Below are 17,321 nucleotides of genomic sequence, written 5' to 3' on the forward strand. Positions count from 1 at the left end.
GTGGGGCAGGAGGCAGAACACACCGCTGAGGTGGGGGAACACACGGCACTCATGCGTCACACCCCACTCAATTGCAGCCAAGCTACAATTTGCCTGGTTTTTGGACATATATTTACCCAGCTGCTGCACAAACAGGTCTTTGTCTCAAGCTGAAAGTCACAGCCTGTCATTCCCATTAGTTTGTTTGATACAGATCTTTCTTTTAAATTTGCCTGCATCTCCTTTTATCGTTTTTCTTTCATTAATCAATCTTGCCTGTTTGTTTTTAAGGAAAATACTGTTTACTTACAAGCTTTGAATTCTTTTCCAAATATGCCTTCCGTCACTTCAGACAGTTATTGTAGCTTTCTCCAAGCTTTTCCAAGCACAAGGAAATATATGACTCAGCATAGCCTTGGGTGGATAACCAGTGCTGCTAAAATATTGATGTATTTCTGATCTGTCCATTGGCGTTTTAATAAGCTATCCATCACAGAGATATTGAGTCCATATATAAGTAATATGCTATTATTACCCAATATAAATAATACTGATGGGAATGGTTTTCATTGTTGCTGAGCAGCGAGGACTCCCTAGGGATACTTACAGTTTCTTAAAACCCTGATATATTTGTATTGTCCCGAGTGTGGAAGGCCAAACACTACTGGTACTCACTGGATAAAACATTTACAGCCTTTCCATAGGTACACTGATGGGTTTCCTTGTATAAACACCAGCGTTCCCGCTTAACAGCCTCACTGTCTGCTGCATGCTATGTGTTATGGGTAAAATTTGGGCACTTTGAATTAATGCATATGAATTAGCATTAGAGACTCTTGACAGTTGGCTGCTGCTGCTGCTTAGTCTCTTCTGAAGTTACTCTTTGATTCCGTTTGCTTAGATTCCTGGCAACACTAATTAGACTTAACTGAGCCTGTGGTGAATAAAGTCAGCACAGGCAATATTTAAGGAGAAACTTAAATCCCGTTTTTTACTTTCTGTGAAGATGTTCTGGACATAGATCTCACAGCTCCATCTCTGGCTTGCACTCACTGGGATCAGTATAGATGGAACAGGAGTGCACTGACACACACACGACCCTCTGGGTTGCTCTGCAGCAGTGAAAATGAAAGTCATTGATACTTACAGAATTATAGAATATCCTGAGTTGAACAGGACCCACAAAAATCATCAAAGTGCAACTCCTGACCCTGCACAGGACAGCCCCAAAAATTACACCGTGTGTCTGAGAGTGTTACCCAAACACTTCTTGAACTCTGTCAGATTTTATGCTGTGCCAGCTTTCCAGGAGAGCCTGTTTCAGTGCCCAACCACCCTCTGGGTGAAGAATCTTTTCCTAATATCCAACCTAAACCTCCCCTTACACAGCTTCATGGTGTTCCCCCAAGTCCTGTCACTGGTCACCAGAGAGGAGAGATCAGTCAGTGCCTGTCCCTCTGCAGATGTTGAAGACCACAATGAGGTCTTCCCTCAGTCTCCTCCAGGCTGAACAAGCCAAGTGACCTCAGATGTTCCTCTGAGGGCTTCCCCTCTAGGCCTTTCACCTTCATAGCTCTGCTTTGGACATTTACTAATAGCTTTACATCTTTCTTATATCATGGTGCCCAAAACTAAGTACAACATATTGCTTAGAGATTTGATTTTCATGTCACTGAGCAAGTACATCATTAGGGTGTGTTTGTAAGCGTGTCTGCATACATATTCATGCACCATATAAGCACCTACACCACTTGTAGTATTCTGGGTTTGATATCCATAAGACTTCAAACCTATTAGTTTACATTAACCAGGTAGTTAATTTCAGTACTATCTTCTGCATGGGTGACAAAAGCTTGAAAAGGTGAGAGCTTTGCTCATTTCATGAACTTTTAAGCAGAAGAATAGCAATTTTAAGTTTTATTGCTAACTAGTTACGTTTTCCTCACCAGAACTTAATGATAGTGGATGGTTTATTAAAATAACTAACATCAGAAACATGGGAGGTAGAGTCTGATTGAATTTTTCATTTTCATAGCCAGTTAATAAAGTGTCTCAGTGGTTTAATAGAAAAGAAGCTGCTGTGCAAGTTGTTGCATGCTTCACTGGTGAGGTGGGGAAGCCACCACTGCTGGTGTGAACCACTTTGTTCTTTGTCCCCTTACCAGTGTCCCCATGCAGTGCCTCTTTACTGTCCTTGAGTGCTCCTGAAATTGTATCTAGACAATTTGTACTAATTGTGAACACAGATCCATTTTCAGCAACATGAGTTATTGTGATATTCCCATATTTGTGGTCATGAATTTCAAGTACTTCAGGGGTGGATGAGAAGAATAGAGATGCTGGGATTTGGAAAGTAGGTGACAGAGCTGTTTGTATCAGGCACAAAATATATGACTTGTTCCATGTTCTTGCAATTAACTTAGGGCTGAAAAAAAGCCTTTTTCATTTCCAACTGTTATTTTATTTTATTTCATTTCATTTCATTTCATTTTAATGAGAACTTAATGCAAGTATTATGCAGCACATGGAAAGCTCAAATACATAGCATACGAAGTGCACTCACTGTGCAGCATTTTCCCAGACATAGAAAGTAGATATATATTGCTGGAAAGTAACCAGTGAAGAGGTAGGTCCATAGCCACAGTTCCATTGCCAGTTTTCTGGCTGCTGAAGGTGATCATGCCTGTAGAAGAGAGATTGCTGCCCAATGTGTACATTAGGAAATGTGCTGTACCAAGCACAACATGAGCCTTCTATGACTGCAGCAGAAGCATAGCTGAGGAATTAATTTCACAACACTTGTGACATCCCTTCCATCATATGGAATAAGGAGTATATATATAAATTTATAAGCAAGAAAATATATTTTGTTTGATGGAAAACTTCATGTGATTCCATTGACACACACTCCTGACACAATAAATATTAGTATCATTCCTTATAGAAGGCTTCCTGAAAAAATCTATTCCCCAGCAAAGAAATAGGAAAATCTTGTCCTAGTTCTGTGATCTATTGCAATGCAGATAGGAGTGGTGTGACTGAAAACAGAGCAACTTGTTTTGGCATGCTCTGCCTTCCCTTTGAGGTTGTTTAAATTATTGAAGAATACTATCAAGTGCTTTCTATCCTGAAGTCAATCTTTGTGAATTCTGTCTTAGCAGTAATATTAAACATATTTTAATTTTCTAATTCACTTACAAAGCAAAATACCCCAGTTCATCATTATCCTTGCATACAAAAGAGGGAGGATGGGAAGCCATAATCTCAGACTCATCAAAATGTAAATCACTGTATTATATAATCTGTAGTGTACTATGAATCTGCCTGGCTGTCTTTCATATAAAATAAATTTTTAAATGCTGGTAACAAACCAAAACCATTTACACATCTGTAATACATTTTAGTCTGCACTTTGGGGTAATTGACAGTAAAAACTTCAGTGTACAGGATCCCCTGCTGTATGAATTACAGTGTTTGCTGTTTGTAGTAGTTTGTTCATGCTCCTGACTGTTGTCTCCTGAGATTTAAAAGAAACCCTGCTGATTTGCTAACATGGTGAGCTTTTTAATAGTTGGTTCCTGATATAAAAATTTAACTCAAATTGTGACCATTGGTTGAGAACTGACCAATGTATTTGTAGCATTTTCAAGTGAATGAATTTGACTATATAGTTTATAAACAAGATTTATTTGGTATTTTTTTCTGGGTTATTCTCCTGGGTTAAAAATCTCATTTCAAATAGGATTGGCTTGTTGAAAATGTTGTCCTCATATGCACTTACTAATATGATTTGCATTATCACAACCTGTCTCCATATGTATTCTGTACCAGTTTGGTTTACCTGGTCCATTTTGATGGATATCATGCTAAATTATAGGAATTTTCTTCGGAGGTTTTAGATTTGGATTTTCTTCCTTTTTTTCTTCAAAAATGTTTAATTTAAAACCAATGTCTTGAATAAGCCTACAGTGGAAGAAAGGTTTTATTTTGGCTTAAGAGTTCCCTGTTTGCCCCAAAATAAGTGTTTTATTATTTTACTTCTTCACAAAGTGAGAGAAATATTTTTCAGTTCTATCCATGTCAGTTTCTCTTCTAAATTTTATTTGATTGTTTGGAGAAAAGCTGGAAGTTGCATTACTCAAGACAACTGTAGTTAATATGCCTAAAATACACACAGCCGTCTAAGCTAAATATGCCATGTTAAGTCCACAGAGGAGCTGGTGCTTCTGCCCCTCCTGTCTTGCTGCTCATGAAGCATCTTCTCTGAGCCTAACATGTCTTCTCTTTCATTCTTCATGGTTGTGAGGGGAGGTTGAAATAAATTCCTGTCTGATCAATCAAAATATTTTTTAAAAAGTACAGCATGAGAGAGAAAGTGAACTCATGAATGATAGTCTGTGACCTAAACACTGCTCCTTTGCACTAATACTGATATTTTGGGTAGCAGTTTTTTTATCTGATGACTTTGTAGCTCTGAATCCAGAACTTCATACATTTTTGGTGCTGTTAGGATGCACACCAGTCTCCAAATGGCTTGTTCAGATGTGCTTCTGGGACTTCACACCCTCCTAATGGGAAAACCCACCCTCTTGTAGCCCTGGGAGGCTGAAGAGGCAAATGAAACCAGGTGCAAGTAATTCAAACCAAAATAACTCCATTAGCAGAACCTGGAAGAATTTATAAGGCGGTCACTGCTGACAAGGAAGCTGTAAAGAAAAGAGGAAAATTGAGTCTGACTGGAAGATGGAAAATGGCTTTCCCTTTCCTTGGTTTCTTTTTGTGTACAGCCTGAATGCACTGTGTTTGTCACCAGCTATGTAAGCTCTTGACCGAAGCAGAGGAAAATGAGGACTCTATTAGAACAAGCAAAATAGTTAAGTGTTATTTTTGTAGCTATTTCTTGCCTAGGCAAATCTTCATATTCTAGTATTTCTGTGACCTTTCACTTTCATTTCTTACATAAATGAGAGAATCAGGTCATCTCAGTTCCCACATCTAATGGCTTGTTGACAAGGAAAAAATTAATCAGAATTGCTAGTGTGGAATAAATTACTCCAAAATAGCTTCCCCATGGATACTGTTATTCTGAAATAAGTACTCGTTTTTTTCCGATTAGCACGTAATCTGCCAGACCAATGTTTGTCAAGTTTCTCAGGTAGACAGCTGTGAGCTTGTAGAAATTAGTATCTTCCAGAAAATCCCTTGACTCCTTGAACAAGACTTGTCACTGCCATAACCCTTCCACTGGCAGAGCCCAGCCCTGAATGGCCTGACCATGTCAGAGCCCTCTGCAGGCACCACCACCAGTATAAACCACAGCAAGAGATTTCAATGTCTTTATGACATTTTCAAGTCGAGTAGAATTCTTTAACGTTTGTAGTTTGGATGATCTGCTGAAAAGCATCTGTAACTTGAAGCTTTTCAGTTCATTTTTTGAGAATATAGAGAGCTTCATTCCTTGGACAAAAAATAGATGAAACAATTCTTTTTCTTCCTTGCAGTTCCAAGCCTGCTCTTCAAGTTCCAACCCAAAACACTCCTTTATTTTTTCATCAGAACCCACTGAAAACCCCTCTGGTTCATGTTGTGAACTCCTCCATCTGCTTCCCATGTGCTTTTATTTAGACTGGAGGCCCCTTATTGTTTCAGCTTACTGACTTCCTAGCAGATTTCAGTTGCTTCCTAGGCTTTCCTGAATATAAATTGACTGCTGCACTCAAAGTCAATAAACTCAACACTGCCCTGTGAAGTTCTTCTCCCACTGCTGGCAAATGCCTGTTGTCTCCAGGATATGGGGAATGTTGAGAGAACTTAAAGCGCACACTGACCTGTAGCCATGTCAGCTCTGCTGGATCTGAGGATCCTAGATTGTTGTTACTAGCTATCTACAGTTGCCCTTGGCTCATTACCACAAAAGCTAGCCTGCTCTATCTGATTTCCCAGCTGCAGAGAATAGATTTGTTAATATTTTTTCCTTAGCCAAGCAATTACCTTGCTCAAGGTCAGGCAAGGATTTTCAGATGCCAGGAAAGGCCATTTCATTATATGTGTTTGTTCTGTAGAAGGGCTTTTGCTTTCCTTTAAAACTGAATGTTTTATGCTGCTGTTTACTGAGCAGTCACGCAGTGCTCTGGTGAGAAAGCAGTGGGGTTGGCTGGGGATTCATCTCGAACCCATTAAAGTCAATGACAAAGCTCCAGGAGCTCCTGTGCTGGCACAGTTTGCCTGGAGGAGGTGCAGTTTGATAGACTTCAAAGTGTTGGTGCAAACAGAGTATGGAAAGTCAAAGCATGAGGTGAAAATATCTGACAGTATGTTGATCCTACAACATTCCAATTTTAATGCAAGGGAGATCCATACAGTGATAGGATGACTCCACGTTTATTCAGACCAACCTTGTTAGAAATACAAAGAGGTGTCTTTGTTGAAGGATAAAACACCTTTATCTTGCTTTAAATGCAAGCAACTTACAGCTGCTGAGTCATAAAGTGGATGTTGAAGAAGACTGTTGGTCATCTTACCATATCCTATAAAATTGTTTCTGATTGAGTATGTAATTTAGGCAATTTGGACATCTAAGCTGCTGATAGAAGCAATTAAATGCCAATAGCCCAATTTTAGGTTTTATTTAGGTGCTTAATTTAGATGTACTTCAGTGCTTCAATTTTCATCATAAGCTTTAGATATTTAAGTAACTTAATTTCACCCACAAATTTTACTGCAATTTTGTCCATAAGGAAATGTAGATTTCTGAAAAAATCTATTATTTCTTCTATTTTTCATATTTGAAAATGGACAGAGGAGGAATACCTTTATTTTCACTTTCCAAATTTGCTTTCGTGGTGCAAACATCTATAGAGAAGACTGTAACTGTCTGGTCACTGGGATTGAGCCTGAATCAAGGTGTGCATTCATGTATCACCAACTGCAGGAGTGTAATTACAGTTATGCCCTTTCTGGATCATTCTGGTATTGCAACCAATAAATGAAAAGTAAATATCCTAAACCACTTGTAAAACTATTGTAGAGCTTAAAACAGAAGTAAGACAACTGTAACAAGTCTTTTTTGACTACTGCAGTGGTAAAAAGTGGTACTACACAACACTTGGGAGAGTTGTGTAACATTTCAGACCTCGTTCCTGGGGGCTGGGTAGTGAATGTATGTCCCAGCTGGCGTCACCAGGCAGTGCTCACAATAAAGGGCTGTTAGAGGGAGCAGCTGCACAGTGTGGATCATGTTGCACTGACAAGTGTAGTGACTTTCTTCTGCTTGTTCTGCAGGGAAGACTGTCCTGCTCTTCCCTATTTACTTAGCTTGTAGGTTCTGTTTTCTCATTGTGTGAGGATTTGATGAGGTGATACAGTGTTAATGACTGAGACAAATACCCCTCCTGGACTAAGCATGTACATTAATGATTTATTGAATTTGACTGTGTCATAATCAGCATGCCTTCCCATTAATTACATACTTCCTGGGCTCTCTGGTAATAAATGTGGTGCTTTATTCTCAGAACCGTTCCATTTCCTGAAGTTTCCATTCTTTCCATTTTAGATGGCTTGACAGACTGCGTAGACCCTGACTGTTGTCAGCAAAGCAACTGTTACTCAAGTCCTCTCTGCCAGGGTTCTCCTGATCCCCTTGACCTTATTCAGCACAGCCAACCACCTTTCTCTCAGCATCCTCCAAGGCTCTTTTATGATCGAATCAGATTCCTTATTGGGAAGGAAAGCACTCATGTAATCCCAGGAGATACCTCCTTTGAGAGCAGGTGAGTCTTCTTTTAAATGAAAGACTTTTCTGAATATTGAGAACTGCAATTAAATTATTTAACCAGGAAAAAATGGTGGTACCTGGATAGCTGAGAATTTTTCACCAGTGCTCATAAAATACTTAACAGGATAGCAAACTTTAAAGTCCCAACAGCTGAGGATCTTGGTTATCTGATTATTGTTGCTACCTGTCTGGTTCATGTAAGTGTCACAGCAACAAACTCTACTGCTCTTATTAACAAGACTGACTTGGGTAAGTTGTCTCATGCCTGTAAAATCAGCAGGGGGAAGTTCAGCCCTTCACACTGTACCTAAGTGATGGCAGGATGCGAGTTGGATTCACATCTGCTGTCTTCAGTTACCTTTATGCCCTATACAATTTGATTGGTATTTACAGTGTAATGAATTTAATGTGTGTCACTTACATGTAATCTAGACACATAATTAAAAAACTTCCTTGGTTTTGCTACACATTGATAAAGCAGTGTGGAATTTACTATTTTGTGCTGCAGGTTATCATGCAAAGAGTAGAGTGATCCATGAGTGTTTGTGAGATTGGCTTTGCCCTTTAACAGGAAGGAAATATGCAGTAGGAAAAGGGCACTTACTTACTCAGAAAACCTGGTAACACATATTTTCTTGAATATTTGAAATACAGGGGCACATAAGTTTTTATGCTGCAGTTCACTTGGGAAGCTATAACTTACATGCTGACAAAGAGATCCACAAATCATCCACATCACCTGACTATTACCCTGTCAACTAGGCCTGTGCATTGCATAAACCATGTTCCAGTAATAAGCACATAAGAATTTTTTTGTTTTCCCAGTACATAGCACTTAGGTTACAACCTCAACACAATCCCATAGCTGCACACAAATTCAGTGCACTTTTTTCTTTGCAGCATTAATTTTTAATAAAGTAAATTTGTAAACAGAGTCATTATTGATCTGAAATGCCTAAACATTTAATCAGTATTAATAATGTAACAGGATGTTATAAATATGTAAAACAATAGGCCATGAAGATGAACTCCATGAGAAGCACCCACCTGCCTCTGGTGAGTCTCTTGGAGTGTGTTGTGCTTATGAATGAGGCCACTGCACTTGGGGCAGGGTCCTTGGCTGGCTCTGTGCACAGTTTAAACCAAAGGTCACCACTGAAAATTTTCTTCGTCAAAATGCCTCACGGTGAGGAGTTTCCAGAGAGGAGGTGAGTGCTCAAGTTACCTGTACAGTGTTCTGTGACACTGCAAATGTTAGCAGCCAGATTGCACATAATCCCATCAACGTGCTTTTATAGATAAAAGGAATTGATCTTTTAAAGCTATCATTGATGGGATTTAACTTGGATTTAAAAGCTTTTTCTGAGTATTTCATTTCTTTACGCTGATACCTGCCATGCCTTTGAAGACTGAAGAGCAGTGAAGTTCCATGTGGGAGCAGCAGCCCACCCCTCACCATGGCTTCTTACTTCCTGCCACTGAGAAGTAGGACTTTGCTGGCATTGGTGTATCACCAACACCCCAGATATCATTTCCTCCCACTGTAGACAAATTTATAGTTAGCTTGGTTAGAAGATCATTGGGATTCAGATGAGAGTGGCTGCATCTTTGGAGTCTGGGCAGTGCCTGGAGACTCATGCTGTGCTGTGTCTCCTGTGGTTTGTCAACAGTAATCTGCAATGTGCTGGGCACCCCAAAGGGTTGCTCAGTCCACACTTTGCTTGATCCTCGAGTCTTCCAGGCTGTTGAAATATTGTTCATCCGTAAGTCAAATATTATTAAAAACTGCCAGAATTTTCCTCAAGGATGAGAGATAAGCAGGGTTTCTGAACGAGGCAATAGCTGAGCCATGCTGCCTCTGTTCAGAAATCTTCCTCTGACGTTGCCAATCTGACTGTCATCTTGTGTCAGTTCTTCTCCTGGGAATTACAATTACTGAAAAAATATAGAAAGACAACTGCTGCTACAGTAAAAAATCAGAAATCTGTGATCCAGCCTATCTGGTAAAGACCAAAGAATGCTTGGGAGGTTTAAATCTCCTTTGGGCTTTTACTGAAAAGGTTGTGTCTAGGCAGATGATCTTAAGTCATGGCTGCCTGCAATGCCACTGATTTTATAACATTGGTGGTTCAACATGTTGGAAGGATTGGATGTAGTAGTGGCATGCATTTATATCAGAGCACTGGCATCTATTCTCACTGGTGCTCCAATTTTGCCAAGCCCTATCTGCCCTTTTTTTTCCCTTTACAAGAAATCTCTGAGACCATTAGGAGGATTAAGGAAGAGACATCTATCCAAGATTTTCAGTCTTCTGATTCAAATGACATTGGGCAGTGTTTTGCTGTAACACAGTATAGTAAATGTATGTAAAGTATGGGTGATGTTTGCATGAATCTCCCTGGAGAAAAAGTGATGTTGATTAGATCTTGGAAAGCTATCAAAAAGGGTGAAGATCATCTCTGTCCTTCAGACTGGAAGTGTTTGGTCTCTGCCATATCCTGGAATTTTACAAATAATCTGAAATACTAAAACTAGTTGTTCTGTCAGCTGCTGAGACATCTATCCCTCTGCATTTGCCTCTTGGACTTTATCTTAGGTCTAATATTTAAACATTTGGCTTCTAAAATATAGTCAGGATGTTGCATGAGCTAAATACCATGCCATGGCTAAATACTACACCAAAAATAATGTTAAGGAGCTACATGTTTGCAAAACATATTTTACATTTTGTTATGTCAAAGCTATGTCATATGCACTGGGTTTGTACAAACTCCCACTTAAACTGTGACATGCTGAAAGGCAGATTAGAGACATTCTGGATAAATGGAAATGTACTTGCTTACATCAGGCATGATTTTAACCTACTACATGTAGCAGGGTGTAGCAGATTATAGTGTTTTTGTCAACTTTTGTTCTCAGGAAGGTTTTTAGCTTGTTTCTTTGCTGAGGTTTTTTTTTTTTTTAATGCATGCTGCTGGCAAGCTATTTGACTCACTGCAAATTGCCCACGAAAAGGGCCCAGTGTATGGTAGTGAATTAATTACCCTTCAAAGGCTGCTTACAGCAACATTGTCAGCAGGAAGAAATGAATGTACCTCACTAGCCTTCAGCTTAATTTCTCTCATTGAAGATTTTAATCAAAAATGTAATACAGTAAATGACATCTTCTGGTAATGTGACACTTGCAAATTCACAAGCTGCTTGACAGAGTTCCATATCTGAGCCTAATGTCTCAGCCTGAGGTGCTTATTGGAAGCTTAATATGCAAAACAAAAACAAAAAAACAGCAGGTAAGTAGCAGCAGAGCAAGGCAGAATGGTGGTAGAATAATAAAATGCTTTACAAGTTCTGAAAGAATGCATCTAAAACTTCTGCTCATATTTTAAATTAGAGATGTCAAACAAACTGCCTGTCAGCAGAGACCTGAGATCCACAGCATAGTGAGTTCCTCAGTTACTCATGGAATGACCCATGAAGCATTGACAGAGGAATCCTACTTCTTTTAGGCCACCTGCAACCCGTGGGAATCTCAGCTTTATCTCAAAAAGCCAACTGCTCCCTCTGGAGTTGCAGATTTAGTACAGCTTGCCAAGGGACTAGGAACATTTTAAATGCATTAGAAAATACTAAGGCAGCGTATCGGGGGCATGTTCCTGCCCAGCTTCACCAAATTAGAAAAGACATTTTTGCACTTACTTTCAAGTTAAAACAACTTGGAAAGCCTTAGGTCTAAGATTACACAATCATCACAAATAGGTGGCTGTTGGACAGATAGTACAAGTTATCCCCTGTGAGAAAGCAAAGCAGGGCAGTCACAAGAATGTGGAATAAGTCTTAGAGGCAGAAAATGCAGTGCATTGAGGAGACATCATGATCTTCAGAGGTTTCTCTGCTCAAATTAAGAGAAGCAGTGAGTGGTAGCAAGGCCCCCAGCTCATCTGGGAAGAGGGTGAATGCTGAAGCAAGGAAGCGTGAAGTGGCAGTTGACTGTGAAGGGACATCACTGCAGGGAACATGCCCTAAAAGCCCTGGAAAGGGAAGGAATTAAGTGAGGTATTCCCTAAGCAGCAGCGCTGCAGGGAACCTGCGTGCCAGCATGCCTGGGGACATGGGTTCTGCTCTGTGAGCTGCCAGGGCACCAGGAAACCAGGGAGAGCTGGCTGCAAACTGGGGCTCTTGGTTACCTCCTGACCCTTGGAGACTAGTGCTGGTCATAAAGTAACTGAAAAATGTTTTCATACCTGCGGTAAGTGCCAGAATTAAAGCTAATTCTGATCAAATGCTAAGTCAAAGATTTAGTAGGTGCTGGTAATTCAAAAAGAAGCCGGAGAAGACTCTTCAACTTAGAGTAGGTAATAAAGAGACATTAAATAATGAGGACAAATGTAGGAACACAGAGGCAGGCTTAGAACATTTAAAATCTAAGAGATTACAAAGACAATTCAGTACAGATAAATGTAGAATAATGAGGTTTATGTGTCTTTATCACATACCATAAATATGTGTGGCTTGTAAAATATGATGAATAAAAAAGGAGAATGTTGAAAGATAAGTCTCTTAATATTATTTATGAATAATGGGAAGTGAATGTATAGAAGAAAGAAAGACCATGGATGAAATAATGGAGATTTTGATGAGCTGTTATCATACAAATCTGTGTGCTTGATAAAATATGAGGACAGAGTAGTGTCAGAAGACAGGTCTGTGTTGAATGAACAAACAGAAGTGCAAGAATAATGCACTGAATAATGATTATTCCCAGGGGTCTCAGTCTCACACCAATGTGTGTTGTAAATATATGGAATGCACTAATAAAGGTATTAGAAAAGAAAATGCAGGTCTGTTGATGTTAAAAATACATGAAAATAATAGAAACCAGTATTTTCTGCTCTAACAAATCAAAGAGTAATTGGACCTGGCTGTTCTTTTGAGTGAGTCTCAAGAGTCAGTTGAGACAAATAGGAGCTCAATTGCCTTCAGTGGAGCAGCAGATTTTGGGCCACAAATAGGGCCACAACCAATGTACTTCATATAGAAAGTGAAAAAAGTGGTAAGTCAGAACTCTTGTTTTGCATACTGGCAGTAAGGCAGCCTCTCCCATTCCTCTAGGATTTATCAGCATCTTTCCATGGCCTGGGAGCATGGAATTCCTATTAGCAGCTGTGGTGAATGGTGTACTCTCAAAGAGGTTAATTTTTACCAGTTGCATTTTCTCAAGTCATAGTTAGGTGGGTTTGATGATATCATGGTGATAAATCAGTGTCCTGTCAGTGGCTTGGGAGAATGGGATCTTAAAAAACATGTCAGAATTTTCAGAAGTTTGTGTTGTCCAGTTTCTGCATATGATTGCATTGGATCATGGTCAATTAATCTCTCTAGAGATATTTTTTTAATTCATATGTAAACTCCTAAATAACTTTTTTTGGAGGAGCTGTTAAGTTTTTTCCTTTAGATCACGTATTCACTGTGCAGTGGATGTGTCTGTTGAGGGTTACCACAAATTTTCAATTTGAGAAAGAGACATGACAGTGCCTAAATTTATGCTTGTCATTAATATTGAATAATTAATGCCAGTTCACTTTATATGTATTTTCTTGGTTTTGACCCTCAATGTCTTAAGGTTACCAAAAGACTTCTGCATACACTGTTCACGTCATTATGTAAAACTGCAGTTCCAGGAAACAGGTGCAGTAGTATCATGAGTTTCCAAGACCTGGGTTGGTTCAGCCAGTGTGTTGATGTGGTGTAGCTGACAGTACAGGGCAAAATACTGGGAGGGTTTTCAGTGGAATGTGGCTGTGTAAACCCTTAGAAAATGCTACTAGGTCCTAATCTGCACCATGATGACCATATTTCTCATCTTAATCCTCATCATTAGGAGACTTGATTCCTTCATGTTTCATTATTCACATAGGTAAAAGGCTAAAGCTAAGAAAAACGGTAATTTCTTCACCATTTCTTTGACTAAGGTGAAAGCAATGGTCTGAAAGGACAGCAGTTGAGGTTCAAATTGGACAGTAGGAAGAACTTGCCCTAAGTAGAGCATTCATACAGAGGCACTGGAATGGGTTACTTGGTGAACTTACAGAGTTTAGACAAGCATCTGTCTGGGCTGATGTAGGCATAGTCGATCTAACCCGAGGCAAAGGAATGGACAAGATAAAGTCTTGTATTTCCTTTCAGCTCTCATTTTCTGTGATTCTGTGATCCTGTTAGCCTCTGATTAGATTCACTTAGTAATGAGTTCACTTTCCTATCCATTGACTTTGATGTGTTCTGCTGTTCTGCCATGTTCCAACCTCTTCACTGGAATGTGAGGATAAAGTGGAAAGTGGCTGCAAGTCCAACGCATCCCAGAGGGAATTTAGAAGGGCATCACGTGTGATGGGGGATTGAGAAAAATGTATGTTACACTTGATTAAGCACCCTGTGAATTTACCTATATAACTTTCTGAAGTTCAGTGAAGCCCATGTATCTCACTGCTGCCTTATCACATTAGTTCAGCTTTTTTCTAATAGACAGCAATGCCCTATACCTAGCAGCAGAGGTTTCATTCTCTCCTTTCACAAACGATCACTCCCTAGAGCTGCAGCAAGCTAAATCACACTATCAATGAAACCTTTGCAGTGCTATTCAGTGGCAGAACAAATAGTATCCTGAAATATGTCTGGAAACAGGAATATATTCTCCCTATACCAACAGTTTGTTGGAAAGTCTGTGTGTCATCTTTGTGAGAGAATGCTTTTTCAAATCAATCTTTTGGGCTTGTATGACTTTTCTTTCAAAACTCAACAGTTGCTCTGATACCAGAGTGGTTCTGTCTGTCTGGGACCACAGCAACAGCCCAGTTTCTGAAACCAATGCCCATGTGTGTAAAATGTTGCCTTCTACTCTTCTTGTTACAGACGGGCGTGTGTCATCCGAGGCCAGGTTGTAGCAATAGATGGAACACCTTTGGTTGGAGTGAACGTCAGTTTCCTGCACCACAATGAATACGGATACACCATCAGCCGACAGGATGGAAGGTCAGGCTTTCATGGTTTAAGTTTTTGTAGTTAAGGCCATCTGCCAACTTCTATTAATGTACAAAATTTCCATTGACATCACAGTTCATAGTGTGGCTTGAGGATGGCATCTGGCCTTCTGCTCTGGGAGCACAGTTGAAGGGAGCTCTCTGTAGTAAAGGGAGCAAAGAAGAAAGAGAAGAAGAAAAAAAACCTGAACTGCAACAAAGTTACAGTGACATTCAAACTCCTGGACTGCTGTAACAGTAGTTCCTTGACATTGGAATATTTTCACAAGTCAGGTCTTCCAGGAAATATCCTGTCTTCCCTCGTTTTTTTCTGTTGTTACATGTGAATCACCCAAGTAGTTTATTGAGGTGTCAGTGAAGTCAAATCCTTTAGTTGATCATCTGAGACACACAAGGAAAGGTGAGAACAGACTCTTTCAAAATACAAATGGTTAAATTGCTGTTCCATAACCAGCCCTGGCTTCCCCTTCTTCCCCAGCCTCTCAGGTCTGAGTTCATTTCTCAAAGACAGGTGAGGTATCAATATATTCTATATCGCACTTCAGGATTGGCCATCCATTTGCAGTAGGGTCATGATTTGCTCCTGAACTTGAATTAAGTTGTTAAGGGCAGTTTAAGATTTCATCTTCCTTGGCTGGATTGTGAGTTACAAGAAATCTGAAGCTGTCTTCCAGCAGGGAAAAAGTGTTGCAATTTGTCACTGTTTCCACAATTTTTTTTTTTTTGTTTAGCTTTGCCAATTTATAAAAGTAAGGAGTGTGCATATTTATTTCACCTTAGTTTATTGACTTTCAAATCGCACTACTGAAAGTTAGTAATTATCATTTTCTCCTCATGCTAGCCTGGATAAAGTTGTTGCATTAAAATATGCTACCTGTATTTTGCTGTGAATGTAATCGGTGTCATTTGGGAAATGTGATGAGATATGCATAATTAAGTCTGACTTCTTATCACAGTTTGTTACCATCAAAAACCTCCATAATAGATGCATTCAATAATACACAGAGTGAAGTAGCTGTTTACATATTACCTTGTGTTGCCTGACTGTGGATGTCAGAAACTCTGGAAGTTGAGACTGTATATCATGCCTTCCATGTCCCACTGTTTTGCAGCCCAGATATGCCAATGGTTCTTCACAGCAGATCCCAGAGGATCACCCTCCTTGTGTTCAAGAGCTGACTCAGTTCTCAGTGCAATTAATCGTCATCTTTCCCAAAAATTTCATATCTTGTACAGGGAGGTCTTATGCTCAATATACTCAACCTTTTCCCCCTGCTGCTTTTAGAAAAAGGGAAATGGTTATGTTAATAGAGCTAAGGCCTACAAGGCTTTAAGCCTTCTTATTCTGCATGTTCTTCCTGCATAGATGATGAGTGGCATCCTTTTTCTGGGATAGGAATTTCTTTTCATATAAACCAAAGCAACTGGGTTCACACTTTTGTTACAGGTGACTTATTAATATTGATTCTAGTTGATAAATAGAGGGGAGTGAGGCCAAGTAACAGTGAAATTCTGTGCCTTGCTGTTGATGCATACGGGGAGAAAGCACACAGAGGTAAAGCTTCTTTGTGGATACCAAGATGATGCAAGGAATGTACACTTGAATGATTTCACATAGTAAATTAATAGCTGTAATAACGAACATAAAGGGGGTTTTTGTGATGCATTGAAAGATGTGGTAATGTGATGAAAAAACAAAAAGAAACAAAACAATTTGTTTTCTCTTTTCCAGTTTTGACCTTGTGGCTGTTGGAGGAATCTCTGTCACTCTAGTTTTTGACAGATCTCCTTTCATATCTGAAAAAAGAACACTTTGGTTGCCTTGGAATAGATTTATCATTGTAGACAAAGTTGTAATGCAAAGAGCAGAGTCGGACACACCATCTTGTGACATCAGTAGTTTTATCAGTCCAAACCCAATTGTACTCCCTTCTCCCTTGACAGCGTTTGGAGGGTCCTGTCCTGAAAGAGGAACTGTTATTCCAGAACTACAGGTAATGAAAAGACTTGTAAATTAACAGTTTGTTCTGTTGCAGAACCAGGTTTAGACATTCTTTGAAGATAGTGAGCAAATAACTGCTGTTATGTCATTCCCTTGGCAGAATAGCACCAATGCATATCTGTTTAGTACTGTTTAACAAGATGCTGTTGTCTTTTTTCTTTCTTTACTTTTTAATATTTAAAGGTGCTTTATTTCTTACCTCCAAGTATAAGAAAGTGGGGAATGCTAACATGAATTATTATTGAAACCCTGATTTGTTGATAGTGATGCACAAAACCATTCCTAGTTACAGATAATCAGTACAACTTCCCAAACATCAGTGTGAGACATGATGCTTTGAACATTCCTATGTCAGATTCTTGAATTTTATTACTTTCTTTCCAAGGCAGAGCAATTTTAATATGATCTTTAGGACTTCTTTTTTAATTTAAATGTATTTTTTCTTGACACTCTCTTAAGTGTTCAAAGTAATTTCTAATTAACCTTGTAATTAACTGTTCTTTTACTTGGGACTTAAAAGAGGCTGTGAGAG

At 39.3% G+C, this 17,321-nt stretch overlaps 1 protein-coding gene across 2 annotated transcripts in view; it reads left to right on the plus strand.

Annotated features, from left to right (window-relative positions):
• TENM1 (teneurin transmembrane protein 1) overlaps positions 1-17,321 on the plus strand; it is a gene marked incomplete at both ends in the record, with an annotated part of 234,187 nt that overhangs the window by 145,451 nt on the left and 71,415 nt on the right. For both annotated transcript variants that reach the window (XM_082289581.1, XM_082289582.1), the window contains 3 exons: positions 7,532-7,748; positions 14,660-14,779; positions 16,520-16,781. In XM_082289581.1, coding sequence (XP_082145707.1) covers positions 7,532-7,748; positions 14,660-14,779; positions 16,520-16,781 — 599 coding nt within the window. The remainder of the gene's footprint in view (positions 1-7,531; positions 7,749-14,659; positions 14,780-16,519; positions 16,782-17,321) is intronic.

Source organism: Coloeus monedula (assembly GCF_965178545.1).
Source record: "Coloeus monedula genome assembly, chromosome: 12".
In the NCBI taxonomy this organism is placed as follows: Eukaryota; Metazoa; Chordata; class Aves; order Passeriformes; family Corvidae; genus Coloeus; species Coloeus monedula.